Here is a 27,588-nt window from a genome sequence, read left to right on the forward strand (position 1 = left end):
TTTGAAAGTTTCTTCAAGTGCAATCGCAAAAACCATCAAGCGCTATGATGAAACTGGCTCTCACAAGGACCGCCACAGGAATGGAAGACCCAGAGTTACCTCTGCTGCAGAGGATAAGTTCATTAGAGTTACCAGCTTCAGAAATTACAGCCCAAATAAATTCTTCAGAGTTCAAGTAACAGACACATCTCAACATCAACTGATCAGAGGAGGCTGTGTGAATCAGGCCTTCATGGTCGAATTGCTGCTAAGAATCCACTACTAAAGGACGCCAATAAGAAGAAGAGACTTGCTTGGGCCAAGAAACACAAGCAATGGACATTAGACCGGTGGAAATTTGTCCTTTGATCTGGAGCCAAATTCAAGATTTTTGGTTCCAACCGCAGTGTCTTTGTGAGACACTCAGTGTGGGTGAACGGATTATCTCCACATGTGTATTGGAGGAAAAGCATGGAGGAAGAGGTGTTATGGTGTGAGGGTGCTTTGCTGGTGCCGCTGTCTGTGATTTATTTAACCAGCATGGCTACCACAGCATTCTGCCGCGATACGCCATCCCATCTGGTTTGGGCTTAGTGGAACTATCATTTGTTTTTCAACAGGACAATGATCCTACACATCTCCAGGATATGTAAGGGCTATTTTACCAAGAAGGAGAGCAATGGAGTGCTGCATCAGATGACCTGGCCTCCACAATCCCCTGACCTCAACCAAAATGAGATGGTTTGGGATGAGTTGGACTGCAGAGTGAAGGAAAAGCAGCCATGTTCTCAGCATATGTGGGAACTCCTTCAAGACTGTTGTAAAAGCATTCCAGGTGAAGGTGGTTGAGAGGTTGCCAAGAGTGTGCAAAACTGTCATAAAGGCAAAGGGTGGCTATTAAGAATATCAAATAGAAAATATATTTTGATTTATTTAACACTTTTTTGGTTACTACATGATTCCATATGTGTTATTTCATAGTGTTGATGTCTTCACTATTATTCTACAATGTAGAAAATAGTGAAAATAAAGAAAAACCCTAGGTGTTCTAAAACTTTTGTCTGGTAGTGTATGTGTAGTAGCAAAGTCACTGAGGGAGGAACTATGTAAAGCTGCCTGGATAATGATCTGATGTTAACAAATACCCTTTCTTATTAGCTTACTGCACATCTGTCACACTCATTTCACGGAGGGCCGAGTGTATGCAGCTTTTCGCTCCTCCCTTGTACTTGATTGATGAATTAAGGTCACTAATTAGTAAAGAATTCCCCTCACCCGGGTGTCTAGGTCTTAATATAAAGGAAAAAACAAACATCCGCAGACACTAGGCCCTCCACGGAATGAGTCAGACACCCCTGGCCTACTGGAAGCTTGTCAGTCATGCACTGGGTCATGAAAGGATGTGAAAAACTCTGATTCTTTTGAAGAGATAAACAAATTAATGAAAATAGCTATTATTATGTATATAATATGGCCAAGCCTTAGCCATATAATTCAAATTCTACTCATTCTATTTCAACTGTGTGCCCAGAATTTAAATTTAAAAAGTCTCCCATGTGATTAGACCTCTGTGATATGATTTACTGTCATATCCTCAACACACAAGGACAAACCTGATAGATAAACAATTCTCAGGGGAGAGAGAATGCATAAAGCCCTTCTTCTGGTTTAACCCTATGAGGAAAGACCAGTGTTCCAAGTAGTGGAACAATTAGAATGTTTGTTAGTCCACTGCCCTACTGAATACCAAAAATCGAACAGTGGTTCCATGCTTAATCAATTTCTCATCAGGTCTCTATTCTTGACCGAGGATCTCTATCCTCTTGTGTTTACATGGACCTCTCTCGCCTGTTAAAGGCACCCCCCTGTCTCTACCTTTACTGCTGCCCCCCAGAGGAAGAGGGGCATTACGCGGGCACAATGGGGTGCGTTACAAGGACCACTACCAGGGGGTTTACGATGGGAGTTACGAGGGGCGGTTCACATTTCATGGAGGTCCAGGAATCCCACAAGGCATCTGGAGGAATTTACGAGGGGTGGGGGGTGGGGGAGCAAGGCTATAGGAGCCAGAGCTGGGTGCGGGAGATGCCCTTCCCCTATTAAAAGGAGCTAATTAAAAAAGGAGACGCACACGCTCGCACATGCTTGCACACAAACACACACAGGGTGACAGAAAACAGATGCTGAATCCTTCTCACCCTGGTTGACGGATGATTAAATCAAAGCTGATGAGCTGAAGGGGGAGGGAGCAGGTGGCAGTAAACTCTCTCTCTCTATTAACAGCTGCTGATTACTCACATGCAGCCTTCAATAAGTGGCTCATACAGTGAAGCTTTGCCTTTTTGGGTCTCTTCTATATCTAGCCAACAATATGTCACCAGTCACACACTCCAGTCCTGACCACAAGACCATGAGAGCGCTGCCCCAGACACTCACTGTAAAACTCTCCTGAGTGTTTTGGGGGCCATGTAGAATGTACGATATGTGTGTTGTTCTGGATAATCTATTTCTATTCTGTGTGTGAGAGTAGTGAGTCAGAAGGAATAGAGATCCACTGTATGTAGCAGACAGCCATGGTTTATTTTGGAGGTACAGTAGCATCCGATAAAGATACACCATACATGAACACTGAGCAGTGAGCAGGCACAGTAGCAAGCACCAAGGGGCTAGACCTGTTTAACAGGCAAAGGAATTACATTTCACACTGAAATCAATACACATCTATTTGTTGAGAGGACGTTTATATCCACAAAAATATCCAAGATCTTGATTTGTATATGTTTTTCTATTCATTGTATTATAACACTGTAATACGACTTAATGGATAAAGTTCTATTGGGATACAGAAAAGTATATATTGGCATATATGGAGGAGTATATATATTTCAAGGTAAATAAAGGAGTACATGTATTTGGCATTGAGGAGTAGAGAAGTTCCTTCCTCACCTTCTCTCATCATCCCGACGTTCAGACACTTCATGAAGCGACAGGCCTGACACGACTTCCTCCTCCGCTTGGTGATCTCACACTCACTGGTGGCCGGGCAGCTGTACTCGATGTTACCTGTGGGTTGGAGAGAAAGGAGAGGGGGTGAAGAGAGAAAGAAAGGAGAGGGGGTGAAGATAGAGAGAAAGGAGAGGGGGTGAAGATAGAGAGAAAGGAGAGGGGTGAAGATAGAGAGAAAGGAGAGGGGGTGAAGAGAGAGAGAAAGGAGAGGGTGTGAAGATAGAGAGAAAGGAGAGGGGGTGAAGATAGAGAGAAAGGAGAGGGGGTGAAGATAGAGAGAAAGGAGAGGGGGTGAAGAGAGAGAGAAAGGAGAGGGGGTGAAGAGAGAGAGAAAGGATAGGGGGTGAAGATAGAGAGAAAGGTGGAAAGACAGAGAGAGGAGAGAGGGGAGGAGAGATGTAGAGACAAAAAGCCAGTCAAGAAAAGGAGGCAATTTTCTCAATCACTTACAAAACCTTTCATTCAACCACTTCAAAACAAACATCATGCTGAAAAGAGACAGGGAACTCTAAGAAACAATGACAAAAAAACAGGATAATGTTCTGGAAGTCAGTCAATCAGCAGCACTCTAAGCTGCCACGTCCTATTACATCCAGGAAGCATCTGATCACCTGATCTACTGTAAGCATGACCCTTGTCATGCTCATCTGTGTGCGGTGGCGGCTAAACTAGCCTAAAGTGGGTCTTAGCCTACGAGGGCCATGACCCATTCACAGACAATCACATTAAAACAACACCACAACATGCTGCAAACATATGGATGAGCCACACCCACAAACACACACAGGGCCAGCACATTCCCACACTTTCCTCTTGTGTAAACAGTCCTCAGCTTAAACAACAGATGCTGTGGGGCAGGTTAAAACACTGTTGGTAACACATGCTGTCGTGATCACCACCGTGTAAAGCATATACACTATGTACCATATTTGTACATACACATGCACTTTTACACTCATCATATGCTGCTGCTACTCTGTTCTTTATTTTACTCATACTATTATCTACCCTGATGCCATCACTTCACCCTGTACCTCTGCACAATGACCTGGTACTGGTACTCCCTGTATGTAGCTCCATTCTTGTGTATTTTATCCCTCGTGTTACTATTTTTATGATAGCATCATTGGGAAGGGCACATAAGCAAGCATTTCATGGTAAAGAAAACACCCGTTGTATTCGGCGCTTTGATTTGGATTTGAACACAACCACTAAGGCCTTTACTGTATAGGCGGAGAAGGCATGGGAACCTGTAAGCTTGCATCCTTAGAGTTGATCAGGTGTTGATACTAAAACAGGCTGTTGGAACTCATATGTCCTACTGCAGGTTTATCTGTATAAAGCCATACACCTCTGCCCTTTGACCATATACTTTTTTACACACGTGGGCACTTCAGTTGAGCTCTTAACCTCAATGCTTATGTGAGTTGGCCTTACCCTGAATGGTCCTCTTGAAGAAGGCCTTGCAGGCCTCACAGGAGGCCACTCCGTAGTGGTACCCGGACCCCACGTCTCCACACACCAGACACAGCCTCTTAGCCACAGAACCCAGCATGAACTCACACTTCACTTGGCCATCCTCACCACACAACCGCCTGGAGAGAGAGAGAGAGGTTACACTCACATATATGGTACATGCACCCAAGCATAAACCCATACATACACAAATGGGTACATACACACAGACACACAAAAATACACACAAACACACAAACACCCGCCTGTTGGCTGTGCCGTTGTTCCCCATGCCCGCTTTGTTTCCATAGAGCCCTTGTGAGTCCAAGCCGTTGGTGCGGTTGTGGCCCTTGCCCAGGGGGCCATAGCTGGAGTTGGTGTCCGAGGAGGATCCCCCGGGACTGGGTTGGGCTGGACTGTCACCCTGGGAGCTGGGGCTGGAGGGCTCATGCTTTATGGAAGGGGGACAGGGGGGGTCCAAGCCCCTCACTGACATCCTGCCAAGGAGTCTGAGGGAGGGGAGGGGGGGGGGGGGGGGTACAGTAGGATACATTTATGGTAACATCTGGTAACATGGCATGATGGATTTAACATGCCCTTTCTGTCTAGATCTATCAGTCAGTTACAACACTTGACCTCAACGTAGACCTACACAAATACACCCACCCATGCATTCCCTCATACCTGTCCTGACCACGTACACACTGACCAACCATCTTCCAGCAACCTTTTTCACTAAACTTCCTTTATCCTTTCCCTTACTCCATCTATCACAGGGACAAACAGAAAAGGGGTAGGAAACGTCTCCCCCTCTCTCCATTCCCTGTCACTCTCCCTATTCCTCTGTGCCTCGTACCCCTATCCCTCTCTCCTGATCCCTTTATCTCTCTGTCTATCTAGCCATCTCCACGCTCACCCACCCAGCCGTTTGCAATTTCCCACATATGCAAAGCTGAGGTCCATTACACACACAGGAGATTGCTTAACATATGGAAATCCAAACAAAGATCCTGGACCAGATAGTTTTTTTCTTCCAGACCTCTTGGGGAAGGTATGCCAAAGTCAGGGGCACAACTTTCACTGGGGATGGGGGATATGGTTTATCCAACAGGATAAAAAAATATATATATATATATATGTCCCCCCCACTTCTAAAACCGAAGTTGCGCCCCTGGCTGTAGTAGATATTACCAATTGTGTTCAGTTACCTAAACAAAGTCTATAGATTTGATTTTTAACTCTGTCTACTTGAGCGTTGTAGAGGTATTCGTTTTGGGAATGTGTTGTTTTCTATGCTAGTACAAACAGTGTGTGTTCACATTCTACTGTATGGAGGTATGTTCATCCCCCTACAGTGGGCTACAATGCACATGACAGTATTCTAAAATAATGCTCACACACACACACACACACACACACACACACAGGCACACGTACATGCTGACCCATGTGACCATAGGCTCCTACCACCTACACATACTGTACACACTTCACGCTTCATTCACACTTAATTCTCAGACATGCTTTCAAATGTGGTCATGTGTCATCGTAAACACTTGAACAAAAACACACACGTGCTTGCATGCCATCATGTGTCGCCATACCCCCTCCCAGCTCATGGCAGGAACCCAAGCTCTGTTCCTGCCATGTAAATCCACACGGTCATGACCACCACTCATTTGACAGGCAAACTATCTGGCTGCCCTAAACACCACCAGAGTCAACCATGACCACGCTCTATCGCCCCTCGAAATACAGAGAGAGAGATTGAAAGAGCGAGAGAGAGGGGGATAGAGTCTCAGAGAGAGAGGGAGAGAGAGAGGGGGAGAGAGAGAGAGTCATTCAAACTTCAACCTCATTCTACTTCAGTTTTATATTAAAATAGATAGTGATATATTGTTCACTCCGAAGTGGTCCAGTAAAGCTGGCAGAGGACAAGGGAGTGTGAGGAGACCATTCTGTTCTCTCATCAGCTATCCATCACAAAGGTAGATATTGCTGTGTCAGCTCCACCTAGACCTGAATTGAGGCATTCTCCCATTACTTAGTGGCAGTAGATTTTTCTCTCATAATGCAATAGCATTAGAGTGGAATGGTAAGACGTGGTGTGATATCTAACCTGACAGAGCTATAATCTACAGCTCTTCATAAAAGCTAATCAAAGCCCTGTCAGTGCAGTTCCCATAGACGCTGGGTGTAAATCACAGACTCAGAGGTACATTATCAAACAACTGTGTGTGTGTGTGTGTGTGTGCGTGCGTGCGTGCGTGCGTGCGAGCGTGCGTGCGTGCGCAACACTCTCTGTCTGCCCATAACCAAAACAACTCTAATTGACAGAGAGAGAGAGAGGGGGATAAACATTATTAGCTGAGAGGGAGAGAGAGAAAGGGGTCTATCGCCGGGCCATTACCCGGGGTGTGTAGAAAGAAAGGAGAGGAGGCAACACTCACTCTCAAATGAGCAGTCACAATACAGCCAATGACCAACCAGACGCACGCACTCAGCGAAGCAAAAAGAGAGGTAGAGGGAGAGAGGGAATGTCTCAATAAATGGATTATTTGGGTTTATTTCATTTTAGTTTAATAGTCCATTCTGCTTTTTTTTTTTTTTACAAACATTACAAAATGTATCTAAGATGTTAGGTATAGGTTCATGTGGATGTAGGTTACTCTAGTTATGCACCCTTTTTGGGGCCCTATTCCCACTATGAGATATGATGGAGAGTCTGAGGAGCGGGATGATGAAAGACAATTATACTTTTCAATTCACATTACATCCCTGCCTTACCTTTCGTTGTGGCTGGCAACTTGACATTCTCGGTCTGCACCTCAAATTGACCGTCAATATCACAGTAGCCACTAGCGAGTAAGAACAAACTATTCATCAATGACATAAACTTTTGTTTTAAAACATATTACACTATTGAATAATAATGATGAACCCTCTCATGTGATAATAAAAGTACAGCAGGCCTACCATACAACATGACAACAAACCAGGCTTCATTTTTATCAATATCATGCAAATCATGGTAAAAGCAAATTGAGATTGAAAATGTGGGTATAAGTGAATTCACCACAACGAGCAGTTTTATATGGAAACCCACCAATAAAATAAAATGCCTCATGATTTGTCAACGTGCCCAATTAGTCTGTACTTCAGTTTGATCAACTACAGCCTACTGATAACAACCACAAGCCGCAGGTAGCCTAGAGAAGCCTATGGGATCGCATCTGAGCCTGGCCAGGGGAAATGTAACGTCTTGTTTTTATAGCCTAAAATAGGCCCATTTAATTGTGTTCTGAATTTTTTTGAAACGGGATCAAATGTAGGCCTTTCTTAATCCAAAATGATTGACCGGAATGAATCAATCAATCAACACAATAATGATGACATACTGTGTGAGTAACTTTTTAATTACAGATGCAAAGATCCAAATGATACAACCCTGCAGACAGCGAGCTCAGCCCTGTTACTTTTTGTCCAATCACAGTTATTTTCACTTTGTTGTCTCACCACACAATGTTAAAAACAATTTTTTAAACATATCCTATTTGTATGATCTACATTTTACATGCTTTTGGTGGTGGGAATGGGGTCCCATCATTTTGCATGACTCGGTGCAGCAGGCAGCAGCTACTGCGAAAATGTAAGAATGTAACAGGCTGTTACTGCAATTTCAGCTGAAAACTCAATAAAACAAGTCTCAAATATTGCATATCCATTTCAAAAAATATTTCTCTGCTATTACCATTTATACTGCTGTTGGCTGTTTACACTATCCTGCTTCAAGGGGGTCAACTGTCGGGCGAGTGCCATGCGCTACCTCTGGCAGTAGCGGTTGAGACGTAGCAAGTACGCAAGTTTACTTTGGAGTAATATGTGTAGCCGATGGTATTTTTACAAAACGTGTAGTAAGTGTGAAGAGGCTCTAAGAGACACATATTACTGAAATGTAAATGCCTTCTTCAATTACCCCCTAACTCCTATCCATAACCCCCTGGTCAGTGATTTGGGTCAGAGGGGATGCGTGCACAGTGATTCCTAATGGGCCAATAGGAGATGAGGAGGTATCAGTCCTGAGCTGAAAAACCAGCACCACCGATAAGAGTCTTAGTTTAAGTGTCTCAATGGGCTTGGGTCAAATCAGTTTGATAAGTCTCTCTTTATCTCTTTTGCTCTCTTGCTCTCACCCTATCTTTGTTTCCCTCACTTCCTGTCTCCCTTCTCAACCCCATCTTTCTCTATCCCTCTCCATATATCACTTGCTGTTAAATTCAATTCAATTTCGATTCAAAAAGCTTTAGCAATTAATTTTTTAAAAAAGTATCTGACGCTAATGTAATAACAGGTGAAAATAATCGCTCTTCATATTTTGTTACCAAACATGGTAAGACTTTTCTTATAACTGTATATTAACACTGTAATTACACTAATAGCAACACACAGTAACACAAAAACATAAAAACATGCTCTGTCTCCACATCCTCTACATATGTCAGTCACTCTCCTGCTATCCTCTGGTTAGGGTCTTATCTGAGCTGTTGTCTAATATTATCACAGGGTTAAAACCTCTTAGATGTTAAGCCCCCTATTTACTTTGAGAGGTTCTGAAGCAGTTCTGACTGATATTTTGGTGTACAGAGCACTCTGTGAATGTCGCAGGGTCCAGTGCCTTATAGTGCCAGAAAGCCTCATCTGTCTGTTTTTCTGCTTCCACTCTGTGTCAGGTTTCACACCCTACATTTGCATAGGTAGTGACGTATCACATTTTCTGGCCTATCCAGACAAAGCATCGATTTCCTCTGTTTCTGAGCGACGCAGACCAGCTTGGGAGATGGCCTATTAAACGGGACAGTCTAGTGAATCCAGCAGTGGATTCATCTCACTGTGATATTCTCGGACGGATTTAAAGCTCTCATGAAAAAATACGAAACAATTTTCGAGAATTGAAACACGACCACTTTCTCTTGGTCACAGCTGAAGTAATGAGACTGCAAACATTCGAATGGTGTCTCTGCATCACTCAGAGGACGCTTAGCTGAAAAGTATGTTGTCAGTTACATGAAATGGTGCCAATATTGTTCAATTTATGTCCTCAAAAGTGAGTACACCTCAGCAATGAATATCTATTTTGACCAGAAAGGTGAGTTCCAGACCAATCTAGAACTATGCAGAATTACTAGTTATTGGTAATGGCCATCTCGTGTATTTTTAGGAGAAAATCTACATTTTGACATTGTGTTCAAGACAGGGTTTGCAAAACTCCAAGAGGGACACTTGCTCCCACTACCTCTGTTTTACACAGAGCTGCTTATACTGACATAGAAGCCACCATCACACCAAATAGCAAATTAAAAACCCCAAAACTATGATCTTAATTTGAGAACAAGACTGCAAATAGTAGTGCACTGCACATGTACATAGTTCAATGCTTACCATTGCCTAGATAGCATTACTGTGCTATTACATTTTCTTTACACTCTACAGACAGTTTATATACATACAGAATATGGATCAGAATAGTGCATGTACTTACTCAGTGTCAGAGTGATAGGTGAAACACTCAGGGAGGTACAGCTCTACTAAATCCATGTGCTCTTTGCCACCATACTCTGAGGAGAAAACCTGCTCACTAGCAAAGATCCCTTTGAGCTTTCTCTCTCTTTCTTTAGTTTGTCTGTCTCCTTTTCTTTCTCAGTCTTTCTCAATCTCTGTTTCACTCTCTGACACACTTTCACTGGAGCAACAGTGTCTCCCTCTCTCTGTCTCTCTAGCTCTTCCTGTCACTCTCTGTCTGTCTGTCTTTGTTTCTGTGTGTCTCGGTCTCTATCTGTGTGTCTCTCATGCTCTTGCTGAATTTCCCTCTAACAGCAGTGTTGAGACTCCAGCCAGTGAGGTCTTAACTGTTGTGGCTCAGTCTATGATAGAGCACTCAAAGCTACAGCTGGTGCTCATGAATATCCAGGAACCATTTTACATGCCCCTCCCTCTGTACCACAATGCCAGTATTTGACTGGCCACCGGCTACTCCAATGAGAGCCGGCCAATAACTGTGGGTACATAGAGACAGGACAGGTGGCAGTAGTGAGATGAAAAAAAGTAGAGGGAGAGAGTGATAGTATAAGAAAGAGAAGGATGAATGAACAATAAATAATGTGGTTGTGGGGCAAGGGGCAGTGCCGTTTCTAGACATAAGCGACATAATTTTTAGGGGGGGAAGTCAGCCGGGGTCTCAACTATCTAGGATGGTAGAATACACAACGTGCAATTTCGGAATTTGGTAGTGCATCAGCAGTTTCCCTCTTGTTATGTCAGTCACTGAAAGTAACTTAATTAGCCCATGTCAGCTAACATTATATAGATTGCTAGGTAAGTTAGTCTATCCAACTATTTTGTTTGTCACTCGCACTCAGATATCATATCGATATGGCATAAGTCATGGCAAAATGTGTAAAATTGCAAGAAATTAGCTTTAAAACTGCAACATTTTATCTACATCCCATGTAGGGTGACCACATTAAAATACCCAAATGCCGGACAACAGGATGATTTTGCTGGACATTCAAAATGTTGCCAGCATCACATGCCAATCATTTGATCTCAATCAGTTTCATGGGAATATGCATTTAGAATTTCTTCAATTACTTTTTTGTTAGCAAATTAGAGCAGATGGTGTTCAAACTATTAGCCTTCCTGTATTTTGTTTAAATCCAAGCAAATTCTGGGTAGTGGCGCGTGCTGTTGAGTTTTGGCCACATGATAATTATTTTTGGACTATTCAGCTAACTATGCTATTATATTTAGTTCTGTTATGTAGAATTCCAATTAATCATGTGATTATTTTGTTCTTAACTGACTTGCCTAGTTAAATAAAGATTAAATTGATTCAGCTTTGATCTAACTTTACTAAAAGAGCACCATTGTGGGGAGCGAAAAATGGCAACGAGTCCTCTGGCAGCACTGCACCCCTGCTCCCACTTCACCAAACAAGCTAATTGAAGCAACTATAGCCTACTCTTCTGCGTCATGCAGTCACCCATGGAACGAAAGACCATATGTTTTATGAAAATCTGGAAATATTTGGCCAAGGAAACATTTTCTAGTTGGTCTCAGGGAATGTAAACTAATCCAGTATTAAACAGGATTGAGTGAAGTTGCAGCAAATAAGTTGAATAAGCAACTAATGAGGATGGAGCACCTCACAAGGGACAAAATCACCTTATATCTTTTCAGGCTAATATGACTATTGACTTACTTTTGTAGCTCTTCATCAGAAGCAGCTTTATAGAAGTAGTTACACCAAACTGTCCTCTCCAAGTTGAGCTGGAATTTAGTCCGCAACATCAAAATATCAGATCACAACAAGGATTTGAGAAGTGTTAAACATCACCAATACAACATCCTTATGATGTATATATTTTCAGAAGCACAACGTGACTGCAAGAGACAGGTTGGAATGTCTGACTGAAATATGGGACAAATCAACCTTTTTTTCCCCGAAATTAGAAAAGTTTGAACTTGATGATAAAATCCAGGACATGATTGTTTGGTTGCAGAACAAAACGCCAAAATGCAGGACTGTCCAACACAATCCGGGACATTTGGTCACCCTAACTCCATGGAAAAATGTGTAGAATTGAAGGACAAGCTGCACATTCTTTACTTTCCTCCACCAAAGAGGGACGCCGCTAAAATGTTTTGACCGCGAGTTGGGTGATGCTGGGGCCACCAACCAAATCTTGCTAAGGGCTCCCAAAACGCAAGAAACAGCCCTGGCAAGGGGCACAGGTTGACAGTGAAATCAGTCACCTTTCTAAATCAGAGCATATTCATTGAAATCTGACTTTTCTAATAAGAATAGCTCTCATTGTCCTAATAAAAACATTCTCCACTAATAAATTGCAGCCAGGAGGCTGACAATTTAAAGTAGTTGTTGCATTTGAATATAGTTGCTGTGTGAGTGTGGGTGTATTTACAGTTGAAGTCGGAAGTTTACATACACATAGGTTGTTAACAAACTATAGTTTTGGCAAGTCGGTTAGGACATCTACTTTGTGCATGACACAAGTACTTTTTCCAACAATTGTTTACAGACACATTATTTCACTTATAATTCATCACTGTATCACAATTCCAGTGGGTGAGAAGTTTACATACCCTATGTTAAATGTGCCTTTAAACAGTTTGGAAAATGATGTCATGGCTTTAGAAGCTTCTTACAGGCTAAATGACATCATTTGAGTCAATTGGCAGTGTACCTGTGGATGTATTTCAAGGCCTACCTTCAAACTCAGTGCCTCTTTGCTTGACATCATGGGAAAATCAAAAGAAATCAGCCAAAACCTCAGAAAATAATTGTAGACCTCCACAAGTCTGGTTCATCCTTGGGAACAATTTCCAAACGCCTGAAGGTACCATGTTCATCTGTACAAACAATAGTATGCAAGTATAAACACCATGTGACCACGCAGCAGACTCAGGAAGGACACACGTTCTGTCTCCTAGAGATGAACGTACTTAGGTGCAAAAAGTGCAAATCAATCCCAGAACAACAGCAAAGGACCATGTGAAGATGCTGGAGGAAATGTGTACAAAATTATCTATATCCACAGTAAAACGAGTCCTATATCGACAACCTGAAAGGTCGCTCAGCTAGGAAGAATCCACTGCCCTGGAACCACCATAAAAAAGCCAGACAGTTTGCAACTGCACATGGGGACAAAGATCATACTTTTGGAGAAATGTAATCTGGTCCGATGAAACAAAGATAGAACTGATTGGCCATTATGACCATCGTTATGTTTGGAAGAAAAACGGGGATGCTTGCAAGCCGTAGAACACCATCCCAACCATGAAGCATTGGGGTGGCAGCATCATGTTGTGGGGGTGCTTTGCTGAGGGACTGGTGCACTTCACAAAATAGATGGCATCATGAGGCAGGAAAATTATGTGGAAATATTGAAGCAACATCAAGACATCAGTCAAGAAGCTTGCTCGCAAATGGGTCTTCCAAATGGACAATGACCCCAAGCATACTTCCAAAGTTGTGGCAAAATGGCTTAAGGACAACAAAGTCAAGGTATTGGAGTGGCCATCACAAAGCCCTGACCTCAATCCAATAGAACATTTGTGGGTAGAACTGAAAAAGCGTGTGTGAGCAAGGAGGCCTACAAACCCGACTCAGTTACACCAGCTCTGTTAGGAGGAATGGGCCAAAATTCACCCAACTTATTGTGGGAAGCTTGTGGGAGGCTACCCGAAACGTTTGACCCAAGTTAAACAATTTAAAGGTAATGCTACCAAATACTAATTGAGTGTATGTAAACTTCTGACCCACTGGGAATGTGATGAAAGAAATAATGTCCTACTCTGATGATACATGATCCTAAAGGACATACATACCTCTAGGTTGTGTGTATATTTTCTGTGGCGTGTGTGTGCATGCATGTGTGTCACTAAGTGTCTGTGTCCTACTGTACAACAGGTGCCACAGCACTCCCTAACCCCCCTCCCCAAATTATTATTACATAAACACGCATACACGCGCTCGTCAACTTCCTCAATTTAAAGCCCTGACTAAAGGAAGTTTAGTAACTCAGTGATGCAAGCCTCTCTAGTTGTCTAACTCAAATATACCCTGGCGGTAAACCTGGATCTGATCATCTGTCAGTAACATATCCCTAATGTGACGCTCTGACCTCTCTCGCACGCACGCACGCACGCACGCACGCACGCACGCACGCACGCACGCACGCACGCACGCACGCACGCACGCACGCACGCACACACACACACACACACACACACACACACACAGTGTGACTCTGGGCAACTTGCCACTCCTGGCACACGAGCAGATTACACATTTATTTCAGAGTCACTTGTTTTCAACTGTATAGTTATGACCGAGGAATGTTTCTCAAAGAGGAGCAACAATACATAAAATCTGAAAAGGGGGTGTTAGAATTGGAGCACATTAACTTGATATAAAATATAAGACCATCATCAACACATTTCTATGCTTACATGCTTACACCATACTTCGAAGATACTCCACTAGTGTTTTTACAAGGCACGCAACTTCCTTTTCTTACTTTAGAACTCAGCACCATCCTCAGCCCGCAGCAACAGTTCCAGGCTGAGTCTTACATACAGTAATCTCTGATCACTGAATGGTGATCCACTTAACAGATTCTGCCTGCGATCAGTCGGTGGCTCACCCCACAAAGCCACTCAACTGGATTCATGTATCAGGCAAGCTCAGAGGTAAGAACTCACCCTACAAAGCCACTCAACTGGATTCATGTATTAGGCAAGCCAAGAGGTAAGAACTCACCCCACAAAGCCACTCAACTGGATTCATGTATTAGGCAAGCCAAGAGGTAAGAACTCACCCTACAAAGCCACTCAACTGGATTCATGTATTAGGCAAGCCAAGAGGTAAGAACTCACCCTACAAAGCCACTCAACTGGATTCATGTATTAGGCAAGCCAAGAGGTAAGAACTCACCCTACAAAGCCACTCAACTGGATTCATGTATTAGGCAAGCTCAGAGGTAAGAGTAAATAGAGGTAAACAAACACATGCGCACAGATAGACACACAGCCAGAAACACAGAAAGAGAGAGAAGGTAAGAGAGAAAGAAAGAAAGGAAAGAAAGAGAAAAAGTAATAAAACATTACCCACTAGTGATGTTCCCTCTTATTTTATCATACATGGTGATCCATGTGGGAGTAAAGGAACACTGAAGTCGTTGTTTCATCCAATGCCTGTTTTCCGGAGGCTGATGATAGGTGCTTGTATGAGTGTACACATGCATATATACAAACTCACATTCAAAACGCACACATGTGCACACACGCGGACACACACATACATACACACATGCCCCCAGGCCTGGAGGGAAGCAAAAGTAATTACGCTACCCAAGAATAGTAAAGCCCCCTTTACTGGCTCAAATTTGGTTTGATACAATGCTGTTTTACAGTAAACAAATTGACAAAAGACTTTCAGCATGCTTGTAGGGAAGGATATTCAACAAGCACAGCACTTACACAAATGACTGATGATTGACAGAGAAATTGATGATAAAAAGATTTTGGGAGCTGTTTTGTTCGACTTCAATGCGGCTTTAGACATTATCAATCATAGTCTGCTGATGGAAAAACGTATGCATTATGGTTTTACACCCCCTGCTATATTGTGGATAAAGAGTTACCTGTCTAACAGAACACAGAGGGTGTTCTTTAACTTCACTAGGGTAGGAGGCAGCATTCGGAATTTTGGATGAAAAGCGTGCCCAAATAAAACTGCCTGCTACTCAGGCCCATAAGCTAGGATATGCTTATAATTAGTAGATCTGGATAGACAACACACTAAAGTTTCCAAAACTGTTAAAATAATGTCTGTGAGTATAACAGAACTGACATGGCAGGCAAAAACCCGAGGAAAATCTAACCAGGAAGCACTATTATTTTGAAAGGCTGTTTTTCCATTGAAATTCTATCCACCATACAAAGACTTAGGGCCCAGTTCTATGGCTTCCTCAACATGTGACCAGTATTTAGGCATTGTTTCAGGATTCTACTCTGAAAAATGAGGGAGATACACCGCCTTCAATGAGAGGACAGTGGAAATTTCCATCCATGAACCAAGCACGTGATCGGGAGCACGCATTTCTTGTTTACCTTTTCCATTGACAAAGCTTTTGTCTGGTTGAAATATTATTTATTATTCATGACAAAAACAACCGGAGGATTGATTTTACACATCGTTTGACATGTTTCTATGAACTTTTATTGTACTTTTTTGACTTTTCGTCTTGGTTTTGAGAGCGCGCATTGTGCCTTTCTGAACTAAACGCACCAACAAAATGGAGGTATTTGGACATAAAGATGAACTTTATCGAACAAAACGAACATTTGTTGTCTAACATGGAGACCTGGGAGTTTTATTTTTTATTTTTTTAAATTTTATTAGAGTTACACATGGAGTAAACAATTAACAAGTCAATAACACAGTAGAAAAAAAAGAAAGAGTCTATATACATTGTGTGCAAAAGGCATGAGGAGGTAGGCGAATAATTACAATTTTGCAGATTAACACTAAATGATCAGATGGTCATGTACAGGTAGAGATATTGGTGTGCAAAAAAGCAGAAAAGTAAATAAATATAAACAGTATGGGGATGAGGTAGGTAAAATTGGGTGGGCTATTTACCGATAGACTATGTACAGCTGCAGCGATCGGTTAGCTGCTCAGATAGCAGATGTTTGAAGTTGGTGAGGGAGATAAAAGTCTCCAACTTCAGCGATTTTTGCAATTCGTTCCAGTCACAGGCAGCAGAGAACTGGAACGAAAGGCGGCCAAATGAGGTGTTGGCTTTAGGGATGATCAGTGAGATACACCTGCTGGAGCGCGTGCTACGGGTGGGTGTTGCCATCGTGACCAGTGAACTGAGATAAGGCGGAGCTTTACCTAGCAGAGACTTGTAGATAACCTGTAGCCAGTGCGTTTGGCGACAAGTATGAAGCGAGGGCCAACCAACGAGAGCGTACAGGTCACAATGGTGGGTAGTGTATGGGGCTTTGGTGACAAAACGGATGGCACTGTGATAGACTGCATCCAGTTTGTTGAGTAGAGTGTTGGAGGCTATTTTATAGATGACATCACCGAAGTCGAGGATCGATAGGATGGTCAGTTTTACGAGGGTATGTTTGGCAGCATGAATGAAGGATGCTTTGTTGCGATATAGGAAGCCAATTCTAGATTTAATTTTGGATTGGAGATGCTTAATGTGAGCCTGGAAGGAAAGTTTACAGTCTAACCAGACACCTAGGTATTTGTAGTTGTCCACATATTCTAAGTCAGAGTGGTCCAGAGTAGTGATGCTGGACGGGCGAGCAGTTGCGGGCAGTGATTGGTTGAACAGCATGCATTTAGTTTCCCCTGCGTTTAAGAGCAGTTGGAGGCCACGGAAGGAGAGTTGTATGGCATTCAAGCTCGTCTGGAGGTTAGTTAACACAGTGTCCAAAGAGGGGCCAGAAGTATACAGAATGGTGTCGTCTGCGTAGAGGTGTACCAGAGAATCACCAGCAGCAAGAGCAACATCATTGATGTATACAGAGAAGAGAGTCGGCCCGAGGATTGAACCCTGTGGCACCCCCATAGAGACAGCCAGAGGTCCGGACAACAGGAACTCTGATTTGACACACTGAACTCTATCAGATAACTCTATAGTTGGTAAACTAGGCGAGGCAATCATTTGAGAAACCAAGGCTGTCGAGTCTACCAATACAAAAGTGGTGATTGACAGAGTCGAAAGCCTTGGCCAGGTCGATGAATATAGCTGCACAGTAATGTCTCTTATCGATGGCGGTTATGTTGTCGTTTAGGACCTTGAGTGTGGCTGAGGTGCACCCATGACCAACTCTGAAACCAGATTGCATAGCGGAGAAGGTACGGTGGGATTCGAAATGGTCGGTAATCTGTTTGTTAACTTGGCTTTCGAGGTCTGTAGCAGTTTGGGTCTAGAGTGTCACCCCCTTTGTAGAGGGTTGATGACCGTGGCAGCTTTCCAATCTTTGGGAATATCTCAGACGATATGAAAGAGAGGTTGAACAGGCTAGTAATAGGGGTTGCAACAATTTCGGCAGATGATTTTAGAAAGAGAGGGTCCAGATTGTCTAGCCCGGCTGATTTGTAGGGGTCCAGATTTTGCAGCTCTTTCAGAACATCAGCTATCTGGATTTGGGTACAGGACAAATGGTGGGGGCTTTGGCGGGTTGCTGTGGAGGGTGCCGGGCAGTTGACCGGGGTAGGGGTAGCCAGGTGGAAAGCATGGCCAGCCATAGAGAAATGCTTATTGAAATTCTCAATTATAGTGGATTTATCGGTGGTGACATTGTTTTCTAGCCTCAGAGCAGTAGATAGCTGGGAGGAGGTGCTCTTATTCTCCATGGACTTTACAGTGTCCCAGAATTTTTTTGAGTTAGTACTACAGGATGCAAATTTCTGTTTAAAAAAGCTAGCCTTAGCTTTCCTAACTGCCTGTGTATATTTGTTCCTAACTTCCCTGAAAAGTTTCATATCACGGGGGCTATTCGATGCTAATGCAGAACGCCACAGGATGTTTTTGTGCTGGTCAAGGGCAGACAGGTCTGGAATGAACCAAGGACTATATCTATTCCTAGTTCTATATTTTTTGAATGGGGCATGCTTATTTAAGCTAGTGAGGAATGTACTTTTAAAGAATAGCAAGGCATCATCTACTGACGGGATGAAGTCAATGTCATTCCAGGATACCCCGGCCAGGTCAATTGGAAAGGCCTGCTCGCAGAAGTGTTTTAGGGAGCGTTTGACAGTGATGAGGGGTGGTCGTTTGGTCGCAGACCCATTACGGATGCAGGCAATGAGGCAGTGATCGCTGAGATCTTGATTGAAAACAGAGGTGTATTTGGAGGGTGAGTTAGTTAGGATGACATCTATGACATCTTGATCATTTGTGTGAGACTGAGGGCATCAAGCTTGGATTGTAGGATGGCCGGGGTGTTAAGCATGTCCCAGTTTAGGTAACCTAGTAGCCTGAGCTCAGAAGATAGATGGGGGGCAATCAATTCACATATGGTATCGAGGACACACGTGGGGGCAGAGGGTGGTCCATAGCAAGCGGCAACAGTGAGAGACTTGTTTCTGGAAAGGTGAATTTTTAGAAGTATAAGCTTGAATTGTTTGGGTACAGACTTGAATAGTAATACAGAACTCTGCAGGCTATCTTTGCAGTAGATTGCAACACCACCCCCTTTGGCAGTTCTATCTTGACGGAAAATGTTATAGTTAGCGAGTAAGCTATGATTCAGACACGACTAAGACATCCGGGTTGGCAGAGTGTGCTAAAGCAGTGAGTAAAACAAACTTAGGGAGTAGGCTTCTAATGTTAACATGCATGAAACCAAGGCTTTTACGGTTACAGAAGTCAACAAATGAGAGCACCTGGGGAGAGGGAGTGGAGCTAGGCACTGCAGGACCTGGATTAACCTCTCCATCACCAGAAGAACAGAGGAGAAGTAGGATAAGGGTACGGCTAAATGCTATACGAACTGGCCGTCTAGCACGTTCGGAACAGAGAGTAAAAGGAGCAGGTTTCTGGGCACATTGGCATAGATTCAAGGCATAGTGTAAAGACAAAGGTAAGGTAGGATGTGAGTACATTGGAGGTAAACCTAGGCATTGAGTAATGATGAGAGAGATATAGTCTCTAGAGACGTTTAAACCAGGTGATGTCATTGCATATGTAGGAGTTGGAACAGCATGGTTGGTTAAGGCATATTGAGCAGGGCTAGAGGCTCTACAGTGAAATAAGACAGTAATCACTAACCAGGACAGTAATGGACGAGGCAAATTGATATTAGAGAGAGGCATGCATAGTCAAGTGAACATATGAGTCCAGTGAGTGGTTGGGCTGACTGGGAACACGGCGATTCAGACAGTTAGCAGGCATATGCTAACATGCTAACAGTTAGTAGGCCGGGGCTAAACAAGCTAGCAGTTAGCAGACCGGGGCAGGCACGCTAGCAGTTAGTAGACTGGGGCTAGCAAGTTAGCCTTTGGGGGACGTCACGATGGGGGTAAGTCTGTTTTTGCCTCTTCGTGCGGTGACGTCGATAGACCAGTCATGTAGTTAGTAGGGTTCCAAGTAGCTCTAGGTAGCTAGCAGGCCTAGCAGATTAGCAGAATGGGCCTTCAGCAGGTGTCGCGCCTGAGGGGCCTGTTGGAAACCTCGGGCAGATTATGTCGGTATTCCAGGGCAGTAGAAGGGGTCCGGATATTGTAGCCCAGGAGTGAGCCGGGAGATGGTTCTAGCATTGGCTAGCCCCAGGCTAGTTTGTGCTAGCTCCGGGACGGAAACGTTAGCCAGGAGTAGTCAACCCTGGTTGCGGTTAGCTAGCTGTGATGATCCAGATGAAAAGGTTCAGAGTTTGTGGTAGGAATTCGGGGATATGGAGAGAAAAATAGGGCCGGTATGCTCTGGTTTGAAACGCGTTGTACGAACTGGCGAGAGCTTTCCGAGCTAAAGGTTAGCTGATGAACGCTAGCAGTGGTTAGCTGACTGATAGCTGGTTAGCTAGCTAAGCAGGGGAGAAGTCTGTCCACAATAAAGTGATGCTATGGCTTTTTAACAATACTATCAATAAGGCAGGTCCTACATGCTCTAGTTTTGTCGCTCCTGGACAGCCGTGTGGTCACTTGCCACAAAGAGGGACCTCAGAAAATTACAATTGGCTCAGAACAGGGCAGCACGACTGGCCCTTAATAAATGTTCACGGAGGGCTAACATTAATAATATGCTTGTAAGTCTCTCATGGCTCAAAGTGAAGGAGAGATTGACTTCATCACTACTTGTTTTTGTAAGAAGTGTTGACATGCTGAATGCACCGAGGTGTCTGTTTAAACTACTAGCACACAGCTCGGACACCCATGTATACCCCACAAGACATGCCACAAGAGGTCTCTTCACAATCCCCAAGTCAAGAACAGACTATGAGAGACACACAGTACTACATAGAGCCATGGCTACATGGAACTCTATTCCACATCAGGTAACTGATGCAAGCACCATAATAAGACACGCAGTCTACACACATGGATGTTGTATTGTAAATATGTGATATTGGAGTAGAGGCCTGAGGGAACACACTAAATGTATTGGGTAAAGTGTTATGAAATGTAATGTCATGTAATATTTTAAACTTTATATAACTGTCTTAATTTTGCTGGACCCCAGGAAGAATATGGGGATCCATAATAAATACAAATTCAAATACCAATGTAAATGGTCTCGGATGGTTGAGGGGCAGCTCACGGGGAACTGTGGGGGGGATTTTGGACGGTTGGTGGCCTGGCGGTTGGTAGCTTGGGCCGGTAGACGATAGGTTGCTGGTTCGGGTCCCCATTTTGACTTGGTGGGAGATCTGTCGACGTGTCCTTGGGCAGTGCGTTGATCCTGGTTGCGTCTGTGGGTCGCTCAAGATGGGAGTCTGTTAGATGACTGAATGGAATGTAAATGTTGAGTGGCTTCACCGAACGTAGATTGTATGTTTTAATATTCAACAATAAAAAATACAAAAATGGCTGGGGAGGTCCACATACTCCTTACTTTTTTGACGTCTAGATTAGAATAACTGTATCCAATTATATTTTCTATTTTCATTAGCTGGTCTTCTAATACAAAGGAAGGTGATGCAGGGGTGAACAACACAATATGTGTGTCTGTCTGTCTGTGGTTTTAGCTATCAAAGCGGTGGAAATGGACACTTCAGATTCAAATCTAAGTAGTCTGAGTCGTGTTCAGTGTCCTGAAGCAAACCCTCACCCCCTCTGACACTGTCTTTCATACGCACAACACACAGTATCATGTTTTGAAGCGACCCCTGCCAAACCAAACTGTAGCATGGACAAAATCGCTTTGCTAATCTGCTGTTTGATAAGCCCTAGACACAAGACTCCATGGAGTGGTTCTTATCACACGGGTAATGTGCCGCACGCGCATAACATTAAACACCTCACACACACATACAGTATGAGGAATAAAACACCTCACTCACACACACATATCGTATGAGGCATAAAACACCTCACGAACACACACACATATTTGCACATACTGTATATACGCACACACATACGCAAACAATATACAGTACATATGCACAGGCACACACACACGAAACAGGCCTCACCGGGCCACCACTATAACCATTAAAGGGCCCAGTCTTCCGCAGGAGAGATAAACAGCTATCGTAAAATAACAGAAAGGCAAAGGCTCTGCATTTGTATTCAGTGCTGCTATCCTATACAATCATAACCAAATCTCAACCTAATCACAAACGTAAATGTAACACATGAAAATAATCTTCACAGGGAAATTATCTTGAATAAACCATTTAGGAAGAATAATGTTTACATTGGAAGAAGTGTTTCTTGGCTATCGCCCCAACGGCTTAGCTGTAGCTGTTATTATCAATGAATTCTTTATACCCTGAGCCAAGTTATTGTGCTGTTTTGTTCGGTCGTAGACATTGGCTACTTCAAGTACAAAGCCATAAGCAATTGTAATAAGGAGGGGAGAGCTAAGATTAATTATTTTATCAGTTGAGTCATTGTTTGAGCTAGATTGACATTTTCCCTGGCACAAAGCAGTCGTCTTGGGATGGAATACAACAATAGTTAGACACACAAGAGCAGGGCCACAGTGGCGTCTAGCTTCCCACTTAAGTTTAAGATCACAAGAAATGACTTTGTTCGCTTGCTCTAATGATAATAGCCTACCTACATAACTATACGTGACTGTTCCATTTTACTTAGTGATAAGTTACCCATGCATGTATTTTCATTTAATTTCTGAATAAAAACATATGAAACAAACCTGGCTACTGTTTTGTATTTGATGCCCTAAGTTTCATGTAGTTTTCATAGATCTTCACGAAAATGCATGTCAAGCATATTGAATACCTTGGCTTTTTCAAGGAAGATTAATTTAAAATAAAGATAAAATTTTCTCATGCTCGATAAGCTCTCTACTCAGTGGTCAATGCTATGTAGCCTACATTCCCAAAGCTTTGAACAATCTCAAGTGATACTGGATACTGAAATTCTACATCTTTTCACAAAGGACAGACCCGTAACACAACACAAAGCAGTCAGTGTTGACCATGGTATGGATTACTTCTGTTTTTCTCAAATGTGAGTGTGGGGGAAGCAAACCCCAGACCCCACCCCAGCAACCAAGCACCCCATACCCCTCCCCCTCCATAGGGACAGCTGTCAGACTGAGTTTCAAACCAAAAGCATCACTCTCTGGTGTCCCCAACCCCCTACTGTCTCTCCTGACATCATCACTGCGAGACGCACTGAGCATAATCAACTCAGCTATTGTCTAACTCGGTGCAATCCATCAATTACAGAGACACATTGTGGGCAAACACTATTCTCACTGCACATATATTGTACAGACCATCTGACACAAGTTGTTTAAAGATGTTGAGATGAAGGGGGAGAACGAAGAGGTGTGGAGGAAGGGAGAAAGAGTAGGATAAAAGAGCTGGAGGGAGAAACTATATGGATGTGTCTTTGGATAGATAGACTGATAGATTGATAGATGAATGTCTGGGTGAGCAGATTGCTCAAAATATTGACCAGTCATACATTGAATATTGATCAGGAAACAGGATGTATCAGCTATCAGAGCCTTGTTGCGGTGGATGATCCCTCCCTGTCTGGGAAACTGTAGTAGAACCTGACCATAGAACCTTCACTTAGTGTACTGGGTCAACCAACTACTCAATGGTTTTAAATGGTTTCCACTGCTCACATGACCATGTATGGTCTCGTTTGGAATACAGAAGGAAAAACACCATTGGGTGGCTACTGGAGTATAGCCAGCCCATTGCAGCTGTCCCTAAATATACTGAACAAAAATATTAACACAACATGTAAAGTGTTGGTCCAATGTTTCATGAGCTAAAGTAAAAGATCCCAGAATTGTTCCATACTCATAAAAAACATATTTCTCTCAAATGTTGTGCACAAATTTGTTTACATGTCATACTCATGTGTTAGTGAGCATTTCTCCTTTGCTAAGATAATCCATCCACCTGACAGGTGTGGCATATCTAGAAGCTGATTAAACAGCATGATCATTACACAAGTGCACCTTGTGCTGGGGACAATAAAAGGCCTCTAAAATGTGAAGTTTTGTCACACAACACTATGCCACAGATGTCTCAAGTTTTGAGGGAGCATGCAATTGGCATGCTGACTGCAGGAATGTCCACCAGAGCTGTTGCCAGAAAATGTAATGTTAATTTCTCTATCATAAGCCGCCTCCAACGTCGCTTTAGAGAATTTGGCAGTACATCCAACCCGCCTCACAACCGCAGACCACGTGTAACCACATCAGCCCAGGACCTCCACATCCGGCTTCTTCACCTGCGGGATCATCTGAGACCAGCCACCTGGACAGCTGAAGAATTTCTGCACTAACTGTCAGAAACCGTCTCAGGGAAGCTCATCTACGTGCTCGTTGTCCTCACCAGGGTCTTGACCTGAATTCGGCGTTGCAACCAAATTCAGTGGGCGAATGGCTGGAGAAGTTGTGCTCTTCACGGATGAATCCCGGTTTCAACTGAACCAGCCAAATGGTATAGCGTCGTGTGGATGAGCAGTTTGTCCCATGGTGACAGTGGGGTTATGGTATGGCCAGGCATAAGCTACGGACAACAAACACAATTGCATTTTATCGATGGAAGTTTGAATGCACATAGATACCACGATGAGATACTGAGGCCCATTGTCGTACCATTCATCCACCACCATCACTTCATGATTCAGCATGATAATGCACGGCCCCATGTTGCAAGGATCTCCACTCAATTCCTGGAAGCTGAAAAGATCCCAGTTCTTCCATGGCTTGCTTACTCACCAGACATGTCACTGATTGAGCATGTTTGGGATGCTCTGGATTGATGTGTACAACAGCACGTTCCAGTTCCCACCAATATCCAGCAACTTTGCACAGCAATTGAAGAGGAGTGGGACATCATTCCACATGCCACAATCAACAGCCCGATCAACTCTATGCGAAGGAAATGTGTCACGCTGCATGAGGCAAATGGGGGTCACACCAGATACTGACTGGTTTTCTGATTTTTAATGGTACAGTGGGGGGGAAAAGTATTTAGTCAAGCACCAATTATGCAAGTTCTCCCACTTAAAAAGATGAGAGAGGCCTGTAATTTTCATCATAGGTACACTTCAACTATGACAGACAAAATGAGAAAACAAATCCTGAAAATCACATTGTAGGATGTTTTATGAATTGATTTGCAAATTATGGTGGAAAATAAGTATTTGGTCAAAAACAAAAGTTTAACTCAATACTTTGTTTTATACCCTTTGTTGGCAATGACAGAGGTCAAATGTTTTCTGTAAGTCTTCACAAGGTTTTCACACACTGTTGCTGGTATTTTGGCCCATTCCTCCATGCAGATCTCCTCTAGAGCAGTGATGTTTTGGGGCTGTTGCTGGGCAACATGGACTTTCAACTCCCTCCAAAGATGTTCTATGGGGTTGAGATCTGGAGACTGGCTAGGCCACTCCAGGACCTTGAAATGCTTCTTACGAAGCCACTCCTTCGTTGCCCAGGCGGTGTGTTTGGGATCATTGTCATGCTGAAAGACCCAGCCAGGTTTCATCTTCAATGCCCTTGCTGATGGAAGGAGGTTTTCACTCAAAATCTCACAATACATGGCCCCATTCATTCTTTCCTTTACACGGATCAATCGTCCTGGTCCCTTTGCAGAAAAACAGCCCCAAAGCATGATGTTTCCACCCCCATGCTTCACAGTAGGTATGGTGTTCTTTGGATGCAACTCAGCATTCTTTGTCCTCCAAACACGACAAGTTGAGTTTTTACCAAAAAGTTATATTTTGGTTTCATCTGTCCATATGACATTCTCCCAATCTTCTTCTGGATCATCCAAATGCTCTCTAGCAAACTTCAGACGGGCCTGGATATGTACTGACTTAAGCAGGGGGACACGTCTGGCACTGCAGGATTTGAGTCCCTGGCGGCATGTGTTACTGATGGTAGGCTTTGTTTCTTTGGTCCCAGCTCTCTGCAGGTCATTCACTAGGTCCCCCCGTGTGGTTCTGCGATTTTTGCTCACCGTTCTTGTGATTATTTTGACCCCACGGGGTGAGATCTTGTGTGGAGCCCCAGATTGAGGGAGATTATCAGTGGTATTGTATGTCTTCCATTTCCTAATAATTGCTCCCACAGTTGATTTCTTCAAACCAAGCTGCTTACCTATTGCAGATTCAGTCTTCCCAGCCTGGTGCAGGTCTACAATTTCGTTTCTGGTGTCCTTTGACAGCTATTTGGTCTTGGCCATAGTGGAGTTTGGAGTGTGACTGTTTGAGGTTGTGGACAGGTGTCTTTTATACTGATAACAAGTTCAAACAGGTGCCTTTAATACAGGTAACGGGTGGAGGACAGAGGAGCCTCTTAAAGAAGAAGTTACAGGTCTGTGAGAGCCAGAAATCTTGCTTGTTTGTAGGTGACCAAATACTTATTTTCCACCATAATTTGCAAATAAATTCATTAAAAATCCTAGTGTGATTTTCTTTTTCTCATTTTGTCTGTCATAGTTGAAGTGTACCTATGATGAAAATTACAGGCCTCTCATCTTTTTAAGTGGGAGAACTTGCACAATTGGTGTCTGACTAAATACTTTTTTTGCCCCACTGTATCTGTGATCAACAGGATGCATATCTGTATTCCTAGTCATGTGAAATCCATAGACTTGGGCTTAATTTACTGATTTCCTTATATGAACTGTAACTCAGTAAAATCTTTGAAATTGTTGCATGTTGTGTTGTTTATATTTTTGTTCAGTGTATTTTTGTCTTGATTGCCCCCTAGTGGAGTCCTAAAAAGCCATCTTAAAAACTTTGTTACTCTTTCCATTGGAGTAATCACTGATCTGAAGCTTTCACCTCTCCCTCTCTTCCTCCCTCTCCTTCTCTCTGTCAGTGTGTTTGGCAGGTAAGCCACCCACCTGTATTTTCAGGTGGTTATGTAACCAGACTTTACCCACTGGAGAAGATTACAGAAACAATGTCCTCTTAGCAAGGAGTTTAGGATTGACAAGTTCACTTCTTGCTCTTTATCTCTGTCTGCCTTTCTCTCACTCCTTCCTGTCTCTCTCCTTCCTGATTCTTCCCTTTCTCTCTTTCTCTTTGTATCTCTCTGTTTTGTTCTGTTCACCTCTCTACTCAAAAATAATAAACAGAGATATAGAGAAAAAAGAGGGAGGGAGAAGATTCCCAAGGTTCCCATAGCTCCCCACACCTTATCTCGCTTTTCTTCCTTATCTCTTCCTCTTCTCTGGCATACACACTTGTGTCCCAAGCCGATCACAGGGCCCATCTCAGGTGTGAAGCTGCCAGGGTAGTGTTTACACACGTGGAATACTTTTAGTCAGCACCTGACCCTCTCAGCAGGATGTCTCTGATTCAGGCACCTGGTGACAACAGGAACCTTTCACACACACACAGGAACCACACACACACACACACACACACAC

The 27,588-nt window shown here is 43.3% G+C and overlaps 1 protein-coding gene across 6 annotated transcripts in view; it reads right to left on the reverse strand.

Moving 5' to 3' along the window:
- LOC115139335 (estrogen-related receptor gamma-like) overlaps nucleotides 1–27,588 on the reverse strand; it is a 48,135-nt gene that overhangs the window by 14,027 nt on the left and 6,520 nt on the right. Inside the window, exons 1-5 of one of the 6 annotated variants that reach the window (XM_029676585.2) lie at nucleotides 9,980–10,359; nucleotides 7,228–7,298; nucleotides 4,707–4,949; nucleotides 4,423–4,580; nucleotides 2,926–3,042 (exon numbers count right to left, since the gene is read on the reverse strand). In XM_029676585.2, the coding sequence (XP_029532445.1) occupies nucleotides 2,926–3,042; nucleotides 4,423–4,580; nucleotides 4,707–4,936 (505 nt within the window). In that variant the 5' untranslated portion in view covers nucleotides 4,937–4,949; nucleotides 7,228–7,298; nucleotides 9,980–10,359. Of the gene's footprint in view, nucleotides 1–2,925; nucleotides 3,043–4,422; nucleotides 4,581–4,706; nucleotides 4,950–7,227; nucleotides 7,299–9,979; nucleotides 10,360–14,721; nucleotides 14,741–15,126; nucleotides 15,218–27,588 lie in introns of those variants that run through there. The other 5 variants (XM_029676583.2, XM_029676587.2, XM_065026329.1 and 2 more) reach the window with 5 other exon arrangements.

The sequence above is a fragment of the Oncorhynchus nerka genome, linkage group LG13 (genome assembly GCF_034236695.1).
Source record: "Oncorhynchus nerka isolate Pitt River linkage group LG13, Oner_Uvic_2.0, whole genome shotgun sequence".
NCBI lineage: Eukaryota > Metazoa > Chordata > Actinopteri > Salmoniformes > Salmonidae > Oncorhynchus > Oncorhynchus nerka.